Source organism: Fringilla coelebs (genome assembly GCF_963513975.1).
Source record: "Fringilla coelebs genome assembly, chromosome: 23".
Lineage (NCBI taxonomy): Eukaryota > Metazoa > Chordata > Aves > Passeriformes > Fringillidae > Fringilla > Fringilla coelebs.
The window spans coordinates 1,331,756-1,349,476 of record NC_140049.1 but is presented as its reverse complement, the minus strand read 5'-3'; the positions used below and the strand labels follow the sequence as shown (position 1 = coordinate 1,349,476).

The 17,721-nt window shown below is 49.3% G+C and overlaps 1 protein-coding gene across 2 annotated transcripts; it reads left to right on the top strand.

The window, feature by feature from the left end:
• Window positions 1-738: 738 nt before the first annotated feature.
• Window positions 739-17,693, top strand: BRPF3 (bromodomain and PHD finger containing 3). Of its 2 annotated transcripts, none has more exons than XM_084220688.1 (12): window positions 739-878; window positions 5,674-7,076; window positions 8,013-8,169; window positions 8,660-8,791; window positions 9,658-9,786; window positions 10,130-10,442; window positions 11,525-11,788; window positions 11,944-12,421; window positions 12,603-12,700; window positions 13,308-13,405; window positions 14,876-15,030; window positions 15,327-17,693. In XM_084220688.1, exons 2-12 carry the CDS (start codon window positions 5,692-5,694, stop codon window positions 15,508-15,510), a joined length of 3,393 nt encoding a protein of 1,130 aa, XP_084076814.1. In that variant the 5' UTR covers window positions 739-878; window positions 5,674-5,691; the 3' UTR covers window positions 15,511-17,693. The 2 variants fall into 2 exon arrangements, with proteins under 2 accessions (XP_084076814.1, XP_084076813.1); XM_084220687.1 differs by lacking the exon at window positions 739-878 and adding an exon at window positions 924-1,057.
• The last annotated feature ends 28 nt before the right edge of the window (window positions 17,694-17,721 follow it).

The following is a 17,721-nucleotide window of genomic DNA, read 5'->3' as shown; positions in this document are numbered from 1 at the left end:
ACATTGTTTGTTTCATGTTGTTTGTTTAGACTAACTGTGGCAGGCCAAGGTTCTCTGGGAGTGCAGCTGGGTTGGACTCTGGAACCTGAACGTGCTCCAGGGTGTTTCCTGGGACCCCACGCCTCCTGCAAAAAAAAGTGGGCTGCAAAATGAAGACACCCCAAACGAGGCTGGGACAAAATCCCCACCTCATTTCCCGTGGCCTGACGGCCTCCGGCTGTGAGGTACCGGCCTGGGATGGGCCCGCACGGCTGTACCCGAGCGCCCAAACCCCAACCCCGCGATGATGTGGGGGGCAGGCGAAGCGCAGGGGTGGCCCGCTCCGGCCTCCGGGAGGCCGCGACTCCCCGGTGCTGCCTCGTCCGCCACGGAGGGCGACACAGGCAGCAGCGACCCCCGCCTAAGCCGTGAGGGCAGCGCGGAGGGACCCCCCGCCCTCCCGTCACCGCCAGCCCCCGGGGGCCTCCCGCTCGGCGCGGCCCGGGTGTGGGAAGGCACCGGGGAGGGGCGGGCGGTGCCTGCCCGCGGGGGGAGCGGAGCGCGGAGCCCCCTCCCCCGCCTGGCCGCTGGCTGCCGCCTCTCCCCGCCGCTCGGCCGGCCCGCGCCGCCACCGCCGCCTCCATCTTGAGCGTGTGTCCCCTGCTCCCCCCCCGCCTCCACAGCACCGAGAGCGTCGGGGGCGCTGGAGCCCCGGGGGGGAGCGGGGGGGAGGTGAGGGTGGTGGGGGGCGAAGCGGCACCGGGGCCGGAGCGGCAGCGGCGGGAGCAGCGGCGGCAGTAGCGGCGGCAGCGGCAATGAGGAGGCGGCGCTGAGGAGGCGGCAGTAGCCGGAGCGGACGGAGCCGACATCTTGTGCCCTCCCCTCCCGCCGCCGGCTGGGTGAGCCCGTCCGCCCCAGGGGGGAGGGGAGGGGGAGGCGGAGAGAATTTAAAAAAAAAAAAAAAAAAAAAGGAAAAGAAAAAAAAAAAGGAAAAGAAAAACAAAAACAAAAATTCCCCCCAAAAGGAGGCGGCGGCAACGGTGGAGAAGCCGCGGCAGCGGCGCGCTGAGCCGGCCAGGTAAAGCTCTGCGCGGGAGGCCGCGACACCCTTCCTTCAGGGGTCTCTCCTCCCTCACACACCCCCGCGCCGGGGTCGCGGGAAGGTGACCGGGCGGGCGGGAAGGAGCTGGGGGAGGCCAGTGCGACGCAGCTTGCGGGCCTCTCCCGCGCCCCTGCTCCGTCTCCGTGCGGCGAGAGGGGCCGCGATCCCTCGCCGAGGAGGGGGCAGTGGCGGAGAGCGCCCGCGGACGGGGAACGGGCAGCGCCATGTCAACCAAGCCCCCCCATTACCGCCATCTTGCCCCCCCTTCTTCGCGGCGCGGCGGGGGCGCCGCCCACCTTCTCCCACGCGATTGGCCCAGGCGGGGCCGAGCGCACCCGCCGTTAGCCCCGTAGAGCCTCGTGTTGCTATTGGCGATGGCGCTGTGATGGACGGCGGCGGCAGCCAATGGCCGTGCAGCCCTGCTGCGCTCGCGCTCTCTGGAGGCTGTGGCGGCTCCGTGGGGAGAAGCGGTCCCGCGCTGGGTCCGGGCCCTGGCTCCGTTCCGCCGCGGTTCATCGCCTTCTCCTCCTTCCCCGGGACAGCTTCATTTCTGTCCGAGTCCCTGCTGTGCCTTGGCTCAGATCGCTGGCTGCTACTGGAGTTCCCTGCGGGATAGCTCCTGAGAGGAGCTCCCGCCTGTGCCTGGCAGCTGAGGGCTTGTCACCGTTGCCTCAGTCGCTGCTGAGATCTGACACCGCTCATGGCGCACCCCATCTGTTGCTGAGCCTTGACTTTCTACCTGAAACTTCATCCACAGCCCGTCTGGCACCCTCCCTATTCCAGCGGGAGGGCCTCTCTCGGGGCTGGTGCATCTCCTATGCTTGACTTGGTTACAGCAGTATCAGGCATTGATAAAGATCGAGATCTCTGCATGTGCCAAGGCAAGCAGCTCTGTGACATCTGTTGGGCACCGACACATTTCATTGTAGGCATCAATGTCGGTATGAGGAGCATAAACCCTTGGCAGGTGTGTGAGGGGACCATGAGCAAGCACGGATGTGGCAGGAGCATGAAGGGACATTGTGGAGGGCAGCAGGAGTTTTGCTGATGTTTTGGCTGGCAAAAGGTGCAGAGGGGGCTGCAGCTGTTTCAGGTTGTTTCTTTCCTCTGGCATCTATTGATTTTATCTTACAGATGTTTTTTAAATAGCTCCATGGGTGTCTGTTCCCTATTGCACAGCAGTGGGTTTTAAATCCCAGTGGCTGCTGGTGCAGGAGAGCAGTGCTGAGGAACATCTCCAGACCTTGTGTTTGGCTTGGTGTCCTAAAGAGGGGCAGCCTTTGGTAACAACAAACCCCAGACTCTTTATGACTTTAGGTCTTTTGCAGTGCGAGAAAAGTATTTCTAACCCTTGGAGATGCCCAAGGCAGCATTGCATGGGTGGAAATCACAGTCTTTCCTTTAGAGGATCCATTTGTGTTCAGTATTCCAGACTATGTGTATAATAGGTGCCTGTACTGTGATGTTGTTCCATACATGTTCATCGCTTTGTTTTTTTCAGGGAAGCTTTAGCTCCCTTTCTAGTAAATTTAAATATCCTGATGATGGGCTTGGTTTTTCAGCTGCCTGTTACAGTAATTGCCCACAGGTGTGAAAGCTGCTGCTCAGGAGAATAAAACCACTCCTGAAGGGACTCCTGGGGTACAGTTAAATTCATTCCCAGGAGCTCTATGAGTTGTAGCCACCTTGTTTGCTCAGTTGTGCTCACTGGGAACTTCACCCCCTGCTCCCATTGTAATCCCCAGTAGAAATGGGTGATGGAAGCTTTTTGGAATGCCTTGAGCACATTGTGGCAAAGGGATGTCTGAACTTTCTACTTTCACATCAGCAACCTTTGTCGATTGCAGGACAGAATCAGCAAGGGCTGAAATAGCATTTAGCCCCACTCATATTGAGTATCTTTAGCATTTCAGTCTGCACAGGTGCTGTTTACAGAGGGGCTCCTTATTATGTGTAGCTGGGAGGTGTTTTCAGGTGTGCAGAGGGAATCAAAACATTCCTAGGTTGCTGCTTAGAAATTTCTGTTGTTGTAGACAACAGCAAGGTCACAGTGCTCAGCTCAGTTGTCTGAGTTGATTTCATTGCTGCTTTCAAGGTATTTTGGAGGTGTCTCTCTTAATATCCAAGTGTATGTCTCATTTCAGGCACTCAGCTCTTGCTAGTAGCAATTTCCATGCCATTTTAGGTGCTTCTTTATAGTGCTAAGTAATTGTGTGTTTTACAAACGGGTTGTTTTATGGCAGTTGGTTGCTGTGGTGCAAAGCCCACTTTGGGGTAATTTGTCTAGAAATACACTGATTGTTCCACTAAAGGAACTCTGCATGCTTGTTTTTCCCATTAACAGATAAAACAACTGTTCCTTCAGGTGCTTGTTTCACTGAAATTTCCTTGTCCCTCAGCATTCCAAGCAATTGGCTGTTACCTCATTTTTCCTGAACACAATATTAATGATGTGTGTGGGCAGCTCATAATAATTAATTTATCCTCCGTATATCTTTTTCCTTCCAATATCATCTTTGCTTGTACCAGCCTGAATTTTAACAGAGCTGTTTGTCAACAGGATTTTCTTCTTTTTTTGATAATTATTATTTTTAGTTGATGATCAAGTTACCTTTATAGCCTCTTTTTAAAATTTTTTTCTCCTACTGATTGAAGCCACTGGAGTTCAGCGAGGATGAGTGCAGCTGGGTGTCTGCAGTGTGTGGATCAAGTGACTGATTAAAGTTTTAAGGCAAAGGTACCACCAAAATTTGTGGTACCTATATTTGCAGGTAGAAATTGTCATCTTTTATTTTACATGTGAGGTAAAATTGCATTTGCAGGCTCCATCATTATGGGAGTGCATACTGAAACTGGCACCTGCAGCTTATTTCTGTGGCTGCAGGGAAGAGTTTGGAAATCTTTCCCAGAGCCTGTTTGTTCCTTAAGACACAGGTGGTATCATGGCTTAATCTCATGGTTCACAGAACCAGTACTTGAAAAAGTATTGCTGCTGGAATTTGCTCCTTCTTTCTGGAATAAGCTTGGACTTCTTGTAGGTCCTGGTCTTGTGAGATGCTGCTTGCTGTGACACACAGTTGAGAGTTTCTGGAACTATGTCCTTCATGGAGCACAAATACTGCATTGGCTGAGTACAAATTGTGGCTTTGTGATGTGTTTCCTTGTCTGTGGGTCCCACAGAAAGGAACTGGATGTGTGGATTGCTTTAAATAAGGGTGAGGTGCTGCTTCAGGCCTCTGCATAGCAACAGATAAGCTCTGGGCTGGCTTATCTTCTCACAGAGAATTTACATTTGCTTTTCTTTGTCTCCTTTCTGACTTCTTTCAGCCTCAGCTTGTTTATTCCCATAAGTCACGTTCCCATCCTTGACTCTGCCCTTCTCTCTTGCATTACTCACTTGGCTTCCTCTCTGCTTTCCCTCTTTGCCAGCTCCCTCCTTCGCCCTCCGATCACCGAACTGCTGCCACCATGTCTGAATCCTCCCCCAGACCATCTCCCCAGGCTTCTCCTCTGCTCCCCTCTGACAGGCACCTCCTTAATGTCAGCAGCCGACTCTCAGCTAATTATCTGGCTTGCTGATTAGCAGTTTGTGCGGGCAGAGCTGGCTGGGGCTTTTTGTTAAGGCTCTGAGCAAATGCCATTTCACAGCTCCTGGTGCTGGGAGCTGTCTTGCTGCTTTCCTGCTTGTAGCCCTGTGGACTCTCCATAGCCAGGTGGCTCAGGTGAATGAATGGGAATTGTGGCTCCAGAGGGGCTAACGTCAGAGCTTGTAAGTCCATTGGGATCCATGCTGCTTGTTGCCTTTTTATCCCTCTTTGCTTCCTTGTGGAAGAGCAGAAGGGATTCACATCTGGTCTCTGCTGCATTGCTCAGTTCATCCTCTGGTTCTGTTTGTGACCCTGGACAGAAGGAAAAGCAAAACTGGAGGATGATTTTTCATTATGGGACTTTTTTGCATCTGCAGTGTCAGAATGGAAGGGTTGGTGGTGGCAGCCCTGAGCTCTGAAACCTGCAGGAGCTTCCTCCTGGACTGAGGGAGAACCATTCATTTTCTCATCTGGAGCTGACCAAAAAAAAAAAATTAAATTGGAAACTGCATTCATAAGACCTGAATGGTGCATTCCTTTTCACCTGGAAAACATCCAGCACATTTGGGGGTATAAAGTCACAGGCAAAAGAGCAGAGGAGAACTTGTTGGTTTGTGTGAGTTTAATGTGTGAATGGTGCAAGAATTTGTTTGAATTTCAGGGAATCTGAATGGTTTGCTGGTCTGGGTGTACAGCAGACTTGTTTGTATATTGCGCTGTCAAATTATTTTGAGTTTTTCTAACTGGTGGTATGGTGGAATGTACATCTGAGGTGCAAATAGAGGAAGTTGGAGGGTGCTGTGCATTGCTCTGATACGCATTGCAGGAAATGGCTGATATATCAAATACCTGCCTGTATCTAAGGTGTAAAGACTTAGTGAGCCTGAAATTTCTGGAGTCTCTGGTATAAATTCTTTCTATTGCAACACTGAGTGAGTTTTCCAGTCTGTGCTGCTTTTTGCTCATCTCTTGTCTTACCCTGTCCTCTGTCCTGTTGTGTCCCAGGGTCTCTGGAGCACAGGGATGAGGAAGCCTCGGAGGAGGTGCCGGCAGCACTTGGAGGGGAGGCGTTCTCCCTCGCCCTACAGCCTCAAGTGCTCGCCCACGCGCGAGACGCTGACCTACGCGCAGGCCCAGCGCATCGTGGAGGTGGACATCGACGGGCGCCTCCATCGCATCAGCATCTACGACCCCCTGAAGCTCATCACCGAGGACGAGCTGACAGCGCAGGACATCACCGAGTGCAACAGCAACAAGGAGAACAGTGAGCAGCCCCTCTTCACTTCCAAGTCTAAGAAAACACCTTCCAAAGGCAAGAAGAAGGAGTCCTGCTCCAAACATGCACCAGGGATATCTTTGCACTTGCCCCAGCCCAAGTTCCGTGTGGTGGACTCCTTCAGCCAGCCAGATGCTCCTCCCCTCCCTGCTGCCTACTACCGGTACATTGAAAAGCCTCCCGAGGACCTCGACGTAGAAGTGGAGTATGACATGGATGAGGAGGATCTGGCATGGCTGGAGATGGTCAACGAGAAGAGAAGGGCTGATGGTTATGGGACAGTTTCTGCTGACACTTTTGAGCTGCTGGTGGATCGGTTGGAAAAGGAGTCGTACCTCGAGAGCCGGAGCAACGGGGCTCAGCAGTCCCTCATCGATGAGGATGCATTCTGCTGTGTCTGCATGGACGATGAGTGTCACAACAGCAATGTCATCCTGTTCTGTGACATTTGCAATCTGGCCGTGCACCAGGAGTGTTACGGCGTGCCCTACATCCCCGAGGGGCAGTGGCTTTGCCGCTGCTGCTTACAGTCCCCTTCTCGCCCCGTGGATTGTGTCCTTTGCCCAAACAAAGGGGGAGCCTTCAAGCAGACCAGTGATGGCCGCTGGGCTCACGTGGTCTGTGCCATCTGGATCCCAGAGGTCTGCTTTGCAAACACTGTGTTCCTGGAGCCCATCGAAGGGATCAATAACATCCCTCCAGCTCGGTGGAAGCTCACATGCTGTATCTGCAAGCAGAAGGGCATGGGAGCTGCTATCCAATGCCACAAGGTGAACTGTTACACTGCCTTCCATGTCACCTGTGCACAGAGAGCCGGTCTCTTCATGAAGATTGAGCCCATGAGGGAGACCAGCATCAACGGCACGACGTTCACCGTGCGCAAGACTGCCTACTGTGAGAGCCACTCCCCGCCTGGCACGGTGAGAAGAGGGTGCCCAGCTGCTGGTGGTGATTGGCAAGAGGTCACTGTGAAGGAGGAGGAAGAGGAGGAAGTCAATTCTAGCCCTCCCAAAGGGTCTGTGAAGAAAAACCAAGTGAAATTGAAGCAAAAGATCAAAAAGGAGCCTGGTGACGTGACCAAAGGGCGTTCGTCCATGCCCGTGGTGACAGTTGCACAAATTCCCTCTTACAGGTGAGTGTTGCAGGTTTAGGGAAGGAGTTGGACAGCTGTAGCTGAACAGGGTCTGTTTTAAGGACTCAGTCCCTCTCATGTTGACCTTGGAAACACTGAATCTTCAGTCAAGGCTTTAGCAGTAACTGTTTTCAGAGTGTTCTGCAGCATAACTTGTGGCTGGGTTTCTTCTGAGTGTCACTGTCGTTCTCTGGCTTTGTGGAGCAGCCATCCCAAGCTCTTGTGTAATGCGGACTTTGTGATGGTCTCTAGTGGCAAACACCCATCTACCATGAAGGCATTTTTAAAATACTTGAGGCATTACAGGTTGGTAGACAGGTCACTATTAAAATTTTTGAGATCTCATTTCGTACTTTCTTAATTCCTCCTTTTACTACAGAGCATGTCAAACCTGACAGCGTTGCAAGCAGCTTTGACTTTGGCTGTATTTTTGTATTTTTCTCCCAGCTCTCCCTCATGCAGAACTAGGTAGTGCTGAATTTTTGTTTAGTGCCTTAGGAAGTGTGTTATGTGTCAGTTTAACAGATATGGTTAATAAGGCACCATGTGTAAGATAAGAAGGGTAAGCAAAGGTTAAAATAGGTGATCTATTATTCTTGGTCTGCTGTTAAGTTAATTTCCTAGGCTCCAGATTAATAACATCAAACTTAAATGGCCCCTGGAAAATTCTTGACACAGGAAGTAGCTTTGAAATTAAGGCTTGGAGCTGAATTGATGACTTCATACTTTGTGCTGTGGCAAGTGCTTGGTGGGACCTTCTGGTATGAAAAGGGGGCACATCTGTCTGCGTGTGAGGAGATCCCAGATTGTCCCAGTTCGTGTGTACTTCAGAGTGAGCACTGACACAACACTGCAAAGCTTCATCAGGAGACCCTAGGGTCTGCAAAGCCATGATTGCTTTGCAGCTGGCTCCATGACACTCTGTGCTTCCTTCAGGCTGAACAAGATCTGCAGTGGGCTCTCCCTGCAGAGGAAGAACCAGTTCATGCAGAGGCTGCACAACTACTGGCTGCTGAAGCGGCAGGCGAGGAACGGGGTGCCCCTGATCCGGCGGCTGCACTCGCACCTGCAGTCCCAGAGGAACGCCGAGCAGGTACCCACTGCTGCCCAGCTCAGCTCACAGGGCAGGACTCACAGCCTGCCCTCCAGCAGGAGCTGAGCTTAACACATGGCTGGGAAGGGAGTGAGAGTGAAAAGATCAGATTTAAATCTCTCTCGGTCTTCTCGTGGTGTGCTCAGGCCTGAAGAACTGAGTTAGTGCTTTGGGCTGCTGCTCCAATGCACAGAAAAATTTCTAGCCTCTGTAATAAATTTGGGTGTAAAAGAGCATACACTGAAATGTGTTCCCAGGATGAAGCTGCAGGATAATTTGGGGTAATTTCACAGATAAGGTAAAATCTAGAAAAGCTGATGTTCTCTCTGTTAGACAGCTAAATGCTGGAGGAAGGAGGGGACATGGCCTGAACAAGAGACAAGGCAGTAAGAGGAAGACTTTGAGAGCAACTCTCAGAGGATTCCTAGAAAAAGAAGGAAGCACAGGACGCCTGTGGTGTTTTTTATCCCACCCCATTCATATTTTGCAGAAGGAGCAGGATGAGAAGACGAGTGCAGTGAAGGAGGAGCTGAAGTACTGGCAGAAGCTCCGGCATGACTTGGAGCGGGCTCGGCTGCTCATCGAGCTCATCCGAAAGAGGGAAAAGCTCAAACGAGAGCAGGTAGGGAGTTCTGGCTGTCGAGTTCCTGCTCTTGACTTCAGTCCCATGCAAGCTCTCTGTGCATTTTGGGGAAAAGTGTGGTCTTTGTCTATATTCATTCTCTCATTGAGGCAGTCTTGTTGCTGAGCACATCAAATGCAGTTTGCTTTGTGTAAACAGACTTGCTTACCTTTGTTTGTTACTGAAGTGTTGACTTAATGACATAACAAGTGATTATAAGATCAAAGAAATGAAGATGTTAAAGGACAAATAAGTACTTTTATCTTGTTCCAGTCTTCTTTGAATAGATTTTCCATGCAGGAGATTTTCAGTGCTACAACTTGTTTGCTTGAAATCAAGCAGTGTTAGAGACTTCCTAAAGGATAGAGGGAACTGTATTAGGAATTTGCAGACATCTAACCACTGTTGTTTGTCTTCTGCCTTGAAGTCTGAGAGCTTGAAGTCTTAAACTTTGTTTTTGCTCTCTATTCTAATGGATGTTGTTGTTCATATAAATGCCTTCATACTTTTAATTTTTATATAATGTTGCTAATTGGCATAATAACAATATCTTGAGGCAGGGAGTTCTCCAGGATAATTTACCAGGCATGAAAAGCCGGTTTTATTTTTATTGTAGTATCCTTTAAGTTCCTGGGGTTTCCTCTCGTTTTGACTTTGTGAAATTGAATAAACAGGAGTTCCCCATGTAAAAGGATTGGACTGGGTGGAGAGTGCAAGGTCTTTTGCCAGAAGTTCTCCAACAATGCTGGCCTGAGATTTCCACCACTGAGTAAAGCTGGGGGGATGATTCAGAAGAATCTGGAGGGAGACAGCACTCACAGATCCTGTCCTCAGTGAGTGTCCTCATGGCTGTGTTCTGTTGCCAGGTCAAGGTGCAGCAGGCTGCCATGGAGCTGCAGCTGACCCCGTTCAATGTCCTGCTCCGTACAACCCTGGACCTGCTGCAGGAGAAGGATGCTGCCCAGATCTTCACAGAGCCTGTTAACCTAAACGAGGCAAGTCTCTTTCCTAGAGGTGCTTAGTGGGTTGTAGATGAGATATTGCTGGGCAGAAGCACAAACCACCTTGTCTCAAGCTGCTGGGGGACTAAAAACTATCTCAAAAAGGACTCATGATGTGTCCAGGACTAAAAAAGGGTATTATTTTCTGAAAGTTTAGCACATTTTGGATGAGTAATGTTTTGCAGAGCCAAGGCATGTCTGCCTTGTCTGGGTGACAAGAAATGAACATCTGTTGCTGCCCCTTGCTAGTGGAAAGGGCATTAAGAGTGCTTGTGATGGGTGCGCTCTGGTTGGCTAGTAAATGGTTTTTGTAATTGTACAGGTTTTATATGTTTAGGTTCCAGATTACCTGGAATTCATTTCCAACCCAATGGATTTTTCCACCATGAGGCGGAAGCTGGAGTCCCACCTGTACCGAACCTTGGATGAGTTCGAGGAAGACTTTAACCTTATAGTTGCCAACTGCATGAGGTATAATGCTAAAGACACGATTTTCCACCGAGCAGCTGTCCGACTCCGGGACCTCGGGGGAGCGATTTTGCGTCACGCGCGGCGCCAGGCCGACAGCATCGGCTTTGACACTGGCGTGGGGATTCACCTGCCTGAGTCGCCCAAGCCCCACGACTTTTACCGCTTTTCTTGGGAGGATGGTGAGTAATGATTAGGGCTTTTTTCCCCTCAGGCAGATCGTAGCTTTAGTTCCGAGCATGTTGTTCAGCCTGCATGGAAATTGTAGCCATTCTGCAGATGAGGATTTTCCTATCCATCTGTTTACCTAGGCACATATAGAACTCCTTTAGAACCCCAGAGAGTGGGATTTCAGGTGAGCTGGGCACTCTGAGCTAGGTGTAGCTTAGCTCCAGCTCTCCTAGTGCATGTCTGTGTTGGCAGAGCCTTGTAAACTGCCTGTGCTCTTTGATTTGTGCCAGGAATGTTGGACAAACTCATTATTTTAAAGAGCAGTGCAAACTTGGGTCTGGCATTTTTTGCTCTGGGGAAAGCTCATATATTTCATTGTAAACTGGCAAAATGTACAGCAGCTGGGTTAGATGGAGCGCTGAGGGCTGAAAGGGGGTGGTGAGGGGTGAAGGTACTGGGACCTAAGCAATCCTTCTAGCTGAGACTTTCCATTCCCAACACAACCCCATCCATTCCCACAGCCCTCTTGAGATGCAGCTCCAAAGCATTGGTTGAGTAACTTGGCTAAACTTAGTACAGCCATCAAGCACACAGAGCTTGCAGTGTGCCATCTGGTTCCTAAATGTTGAAGCTCTCTTGGGTGCAGATGGACAGTCATTATGAAATTTGTGTAGGTGTTCAGCTGTCTGTCCTGCTCCAGCGGATGCCAGCCCTCCAGCAGAGCCAGAGGAATGGAAAATATGTTACGTTTTGGCCAGTTATGTTTGTGGTCTGATTTTGTCATTTAATCTGACAAAGAAATAGATTTCTGACAAAGGCCTAGACCACAAGCTGTTCTGTGTGGGGTGCAGACATGTCCTTTCACTGTTGCCCCTGGGGCAATAACAGGAACTGAGGGACAGTGCAAGTTGAATCAGCTGCTTTTTATCCAAAGAAGGGAGTCCAAGCTCCAGAGTTATTGACTGCTAAATCCGCAGGCTAAAGCGATCGATTCGTGGACAGCATCAAAGGGAATGAGGCCTGGCACTGGCCTCAGATGCTTCTCCAAGAAGCCTGACTCCTTCCCTTCACTGTTCCATCTCTTGTTCTGCAGTGGATAACATCCTGGTCCCGGAGAACCGGGCTCACCTGTCTCTGGAGGCGCAGCTGAAGGAGCTGCTGGAGAAGCTGGACACGGTGAGCACCATGCGCTCCAGCGGCGCCCGCACGCGGCGCATCCGGCTCCTGCGGCGCGAGATCAACTCCATCCGCCACAAACTGGCCCAGCAGCAGAGCAAGGCCCTGCCCAACGGGGACACTGTGCCATGGGAGGGGCTGGAGACAGCGCCCCGGGAAGGGGATGAGGAAGGGGAGAAAGGTGAGCAGCAGGATTTTGATTCCAGGTCTCTGGTGCTCGTCAGCAGTCAAAGTCTGCTGTTTCTCCTGTGATCTTAGTGAAAGATGGGGATGGCTGTTGGTAGTTTTGGGAATGACTCTTGCCAAAAAGCTCAAGCAGATTCTTTGTTCCTTTAGGAGATGGTGCAAAGCTCGCGTACCCTCCAACCCTGGAGCCCACAGGACCCGCACCCACCCTCTCAGAGCTGGACTCTCTGCAGGACCCTCCAACACTCAAACCCATCAGTGAAAGCAGGTCCCTGAACCAGCTGCAGAGGAGGATGGTGTCGGACAGGGAGCTCTTTGACAAGAAAGCTCTGCAGCAGGAGAGCCAGGCTTTCCAACGCCTTCTGTCCAACAACGGCCTCAACGGGCTGGCCCTGCCCCCTGCAGACAGCCCTGCCAGCCCCGCCCTCAGCAGCGTGGGCCGGCGGACATCGGTCCTTTTTAAAAAAGCCAAGAACGGTGTGAAGCTGCAGAGGGGTCTGGAGTGCTCCCTGGAGAACGGGGAGGAGCACAGGCAGGGCGGGCAGCACTCGCCCTCCTGCCCCGATGGGGAGCGACAGGCACGGAAACGCTCTGCCCTGGGCAGTGGGCTGGTGTTTGAAGCCTGCAGGTGAGTGGCCCAGGAAGAACTGTTCCCTGAAACACCTTCTGTGTCTGGATTAGTCTCTCTGATTCTGTTCTTTGACTTCTTAGTTCCTAACCCAGCCAGACTGTTACTTACTTGTGTGTTGACTCTAAAACACAAAAAGCTGCTGAGTTTTCATCCTAATGCCCTACGTTTTTCCTGACAGTGGTTTGGTGCCTCCCAAGCGGAGCCGAGGGAAGCCGGCTCTTTCTCGGGTGCCCCTCTTGGAGGGTGTGAATGGAGACTCTGATTTCAGTGGCTCAGGTGAGAATTGCTGCCCAGCACACCCTGCTCTGCACCCACCTGAACCAGGGGGAACATATCTCAAAGCACACCAGGAGCCACTCCTGCACAAACTACCCAGGCTAGACCTGCCTGGGCACTGTTACCTGCTTTGTTACAGATTTAGGTTATTGCATGTAACATTTTCATAAGTGAAGATTACTCCTTTTCCAGGACCAGGACTGGCCAATTTCATATCTATGACCAAATCCACTGTGGGGTCATTTGATTTCAGTGACTCAATCTGATTAGCATTTCTGTATTGAAGAGTTCATATGAAGCCACATGACCCATGATTTAGGAGCCTGTGGCTTTATCTTAGTGCTGAACCTGACTGTACTGAAGAGCACAAAGAAAGCTGGAGTTTGGTACATGCTGAGTTTTATCATAAACACCCAGTTCATAAAGATACAAACAAGTGATTTTCCTTTTTGTCTTGTCAATGTGCTTTAAGTTCATATGTTGTTCATCTGTTTTGGTTGATTGCTACTGAGATGAGGCCGGGGTGAGATGACAGTGTGGTTCCTTGTGTTTTCATCACCCTCTTGCTGGTACCAGCCCCTAAGCTCTGTCTCCTGCTGTCCCTTAGGCAGGCCTCTCCTGATGTCCTTTGAGAGCCAGGCTGAGCTGGAGCCCCTGGAGCTGGTGTGGGCCAAGTGCCGTGGTTATCCCTCCTACCCTGCCTTGGTGAGTGCCCTGTGGCTCTTCCACAACCTGACCTTGCAGCTCAGGCAGCTCAGAACACAGTTCTGCTGTGCACTGTAACCAGACAGAAAAGGAAGACTTCCCAAAATAATGTAATACATGCTTTTTGTTTTTCTCCTTTCCCCTTTGCATTGTGAATTTTCCCTGGGCTCATTGTTTCAGAGCTTTGGAGAGGGTTCATAAAACATTGGTCTGTCATTGTCAGGGGTAGGAGCTCTTTCACTCTCCTTTCCTCTGAGGAAAGTCATCAGTACTGTGGGGATGAGAAGACCTAAATTTTACAAAGGCACTAGGTTCTGCTGCCTGCACATTCTCCTGTTTGGTGAGCACGGCTCCATCTGTAGGTGCCCAGCTGGCCCTGTCATGTCTACATCCTCTTGCAACAACCATATGTTTGATTCAAATATGAGCATATATGCATGGCCCTGGAATGTTATTTCTTAGTGTTTATCTGCCTTTGGATGTTTACCTGTTAATGCCATCAAAAAGGGCAGATTCTGCTGGAAGTGTGACCCTCATCCATTCTCTTACTACAAGTGGGAGCCCAAGAGGGAACATCCATGGATCGGCCAAAGCAGTTTTAGTTCTCCACGTGGCTACAGCCAGAGTTAAACTGTGGCTCAGAATGGATTTAACCACTGAGACTGCCTCCAAAAAAGGCTTTTTCTATAGCAGCCTGTTATGGTGGCAAAGTGTCTTAATAAATTCCTACAGATGGCCAATGTCAAAGCCAATCTACTTTTTCAAGCCCTTAGGAGGGGAAGAAGAACAGACTGAGTATTGCAGCCACCCTGTGCTGTTTTCTTCTCCTGTGCTGACATAGTACAAGTGTGCACATGGACATTTGTGCTTTATAGAGGAAGAACTGATGTATTTGTTGTGACTTATCTTCAAAATTACTGTAGTCTCTGTTCCTCTGGCTTGATGGAGCCAGCACTGCTTGTCAACTCTCAGAATATTTGGCCTGGTTCTGATCTAATGCGGAGTAAATCTGAGCAATGCCCCTGATGTCAACTGAGTTGCTCCAGAATGGAGCTGTTGAGAAATCACATTTGCCAGTGGAGTACAGCAGGAGCATTGCATTGATTTGGAGTTTGGCATGAGGGAGGGAAATCCTTTGCTGAACAGAATAATACTGAGTTTGTACTGAATTACACAGAATAATACTGAGTTTCTACTGAATTACACATTAGTGTAAGTGCATTTACAGCCACACAGAACCACACAGATCCATTTTTCAAGATGGGGTGCCTGGCTTTGGGACTGACTGGCTTCCCTCCCACAGGGGAAGCCTCAGAATGAAAAATTTTTTTAGAAAAAAAGCTATTTTGCTTACCCACCCAAAGTAAACCTAATTTGTCTAGCTTGGGTACACTGAAAGACCAGGAGAACAATGCATTCTGCTCATTGCTGGGAAGGGTTTGTGCTGAGTGTCCCCCCCCGTGTCCCCAGATTATCGACCCCAAGATGCCACGGGAGGGTTTGCTGCACAACGGAGTCCCCATCCCTGTGCCCCCCATGGATGTCCTGAAGCTGGGGGAGCAGAGGCAGACAGAGGCAGGAGAAAAACTCTTCCTTGTCCTTTTCTTTGACAACAAGAGAACCTGGTGAGTGTGTGCACACAGCTCCGTGGTGAGTGTGAGCGAGAAGATTCAACATGATCTTTGGGATGTGGGAGCACAGAGGGATTATGATGATGTTACATGCAAATTGGGGAATTTAAATATGCAGAGAGAAGTCTGTGCTCAGAAGTCATTTTGGCTGCAGGGGCTTCTATGTCAAATGCAGGGATTTAAAGATGTGTACCATCGTTGTGGGGCGGTGATGATGAATAAATACATCACATGGGTGCAACTGCTCCTGGGGAGGAGGTGACAGCTCTGTGCCCTCCTCTCTGCTGCAGGCAGTGGCTGCCACGGGACAAAGTCTTTCCCCTGGGTGTGGATGACACCGTGGACAAGCTGAAGATGATGGAGGGACGCAAAACCAGCATCCGCAAGTCAGTGCAGGTGGCCTACGACCGAGCCATGATCCACCTGAGCCGAGTGCAGGGGGACAACCCCTTCATCCCAGCCACCTACCTGTGAGGGGCTGCTGGGGCAGCCCTCCTGCTCCTCCACACCTCCAGCTCACTGCACTGCAGAGGGCAGCACCTCCAGCAGCTGTCAGCACGCCTCGGAGTACCCTGAAATGTGCCAAAAAAAGCCTTGTCCAGCTTCTTCCTGAATGTGTCTTGCTGAAGAGCTGGCAGGAGATGAAATGTAGTCTACAGGGAGTAAGGTAGGTAGGAAAAGCTGACAGGTGACAGGAGCCAAGGTGAGTTGCTGCAGTGAGCAGAGCACACAGCACTTGGATGTTGGGACCTCACGCACCGTCCCCTGTCTCTCCTGGACTGCCAGGGTTTTGAGTTGTCAGCCAGTCCCAGGTAATTCCTGGGAACCTGGCATCCCCAGGATTCTTTACAGAAATCCCAACTGGATTTTCTTGTGCCAAATTTACCCTAACCATCATTGTCCTTTTCATTTTTCTTTAAATGACATTGTCCTGTCACATAAAAACTGCACAGAATCATAGCTGGGAGCTCTGACTGTGATTCTCCTGCCTACCTAGATTGTGTTTTCATGTTTAGATTTCTCTCACTGCATTTAGAAAACCTTGAGATTTTGGTAACTTTCCCCCCCTGCACAGTTTCATGCACAGATGCACAGAGCTTTAAAGATGAAAATGAAATTACCTGATCTGTGTCTATATGTATGTCTTAGAAATTGATTTTATAGCTTCACATTTCAGTTCTGATTTCTGTGACCCTGCCTGTTGCAGTAACATTTCATATCATGACTTAGCACAGTACCTAAGAAAAGATAACTTCCTTTTTTAAGAAGTAATTTTGGAGGTGTCTGTTGAGCTGGAGCAGCTCTTCAGGCACTGAGGTTGATCAGGGTTGGAGGGAGACGCATCTTTTGTGTTGGTTTATGCACATTTGGTGTAAGGCTCCTCTTCCTTTTTTTCCCCCCCTCCTCTTTCCTGTCTCCCTGTTTTCCTCTGCCACATTTTGGACTGAAAGCAAGCACTGACCAGAGCACACAACCCTTCTGCTGTTTCACCTTCTCCCACACGTGCACATCCTTCCCTGGTGTGTGGGTCTCCAGTGTTGTCATCCAGGTAAACCCAGACAATCCCTGTTGGTTTGGGTTTGCATTGCAAAAAAAAAAAAAAAAAAAACAAAAACAGGGACAAACTGATGTTTGGGAACTTGGTGACTAAATCTTTTCTATTAGCCAAGGACTTTATGATTTCTCTGATCTCTTCTGTTGCATATCCCTCTTTGCTTTCCCATTTTAAAGAGCCAAAGGTGCAAAGCAAGATTGTAGATTGAATATCATCATTTTGCTTTTTAACTCAGTATTTTTTAATTATTTTTAACTTTTTCATACTGAAGAGAATGTGGAGTCAAAATAATAATAATTAATGATAATGAATAGTAGGGAGTAATCACTGCCATTTCTACTTGCTCTACTTTTTTAAAATACCACTTCTTATACATTGGGGCATGGAACTGCATTTGAAGGAATTTTAAGATTCCTTTAACATACAGAGATGGGGCATAGGAGTTTGTAAAAATATTAATAGTGATAATAATGCCCATGGAGTGTGGCTAGGGAAGGATGTTGTGTATATAGTTGTAAAATGTTCTAAATTATTTAGACCTATTGTCACCATTCTTGAAGTCCTCAGTTGTGTTGCTGGGTCTTTTATATGCACACAGTGTAATTTATTTAAAGGAACATACACTTTTCCAGGTGGTAGCTCAGCTGTGGACTAGTGACCTGTGTATATGTTTTAAGGTCTTGGGAGTTGGTCTTTTTTTTTTTTTTTCTTTCTTTTTTTTTTTTTGTTTTGTTTGGTTTTTAAATGAGTTTAGAATTTGGATTGGCTGATATCTTGTTGTTGCTACAGAACCTAAATGTTACTGTCAGTCTGCTGTAAAGCACAGATTGCTCTATTTATTGTAGAAAGTGAATTTATTTGCTTTCTAGAATTGTTTATATCAGATGGTATAAGAGAAGTAATAAGAAAATCTATGCTTGTAAAGAAAAAAAAAGCTAATTTTACCTACTATAATCTGACTGTCTGAGACTATATTTTCTCTCTGAGAAATAAATGTTCTAATGTATGGAAAAAAAAAAAAAGCAAAACAACAAACCACCACACTCAGAAAGAGTTCTTCATTGCTAATGTTGTCCTGAAATCCAGAACTTACCGTGATGGCTTTTAATTATCCCAGCGGTCCCAGGTGC

Bases quoted from the DNA above. Each gene is read 5' to 3' on its own strand.
- BRPF3 (XM_084220688.1), top strand. From the start codon at position 5,692: ATGAGGAAGCCTCGGAGGAGGTGCCGGCAGCACTTGGAGGGGAGGCGT. The intron at 8,792-9,657 runs GTAGGGAGTTCT...TTCTGTTGCCAG, and splicing joins AAAAGCTCAAACGAGAGCAG to GTCAAGGTGCAGCAGGCTGC. The intron at 11,789-11,943 runs GTGAGCAGCAGG...TTGTTCCTTTAG, and splicing joins GGATGAGGAAGGGGAGAAAG to GAGATGGTGCAAAGCTCGCG.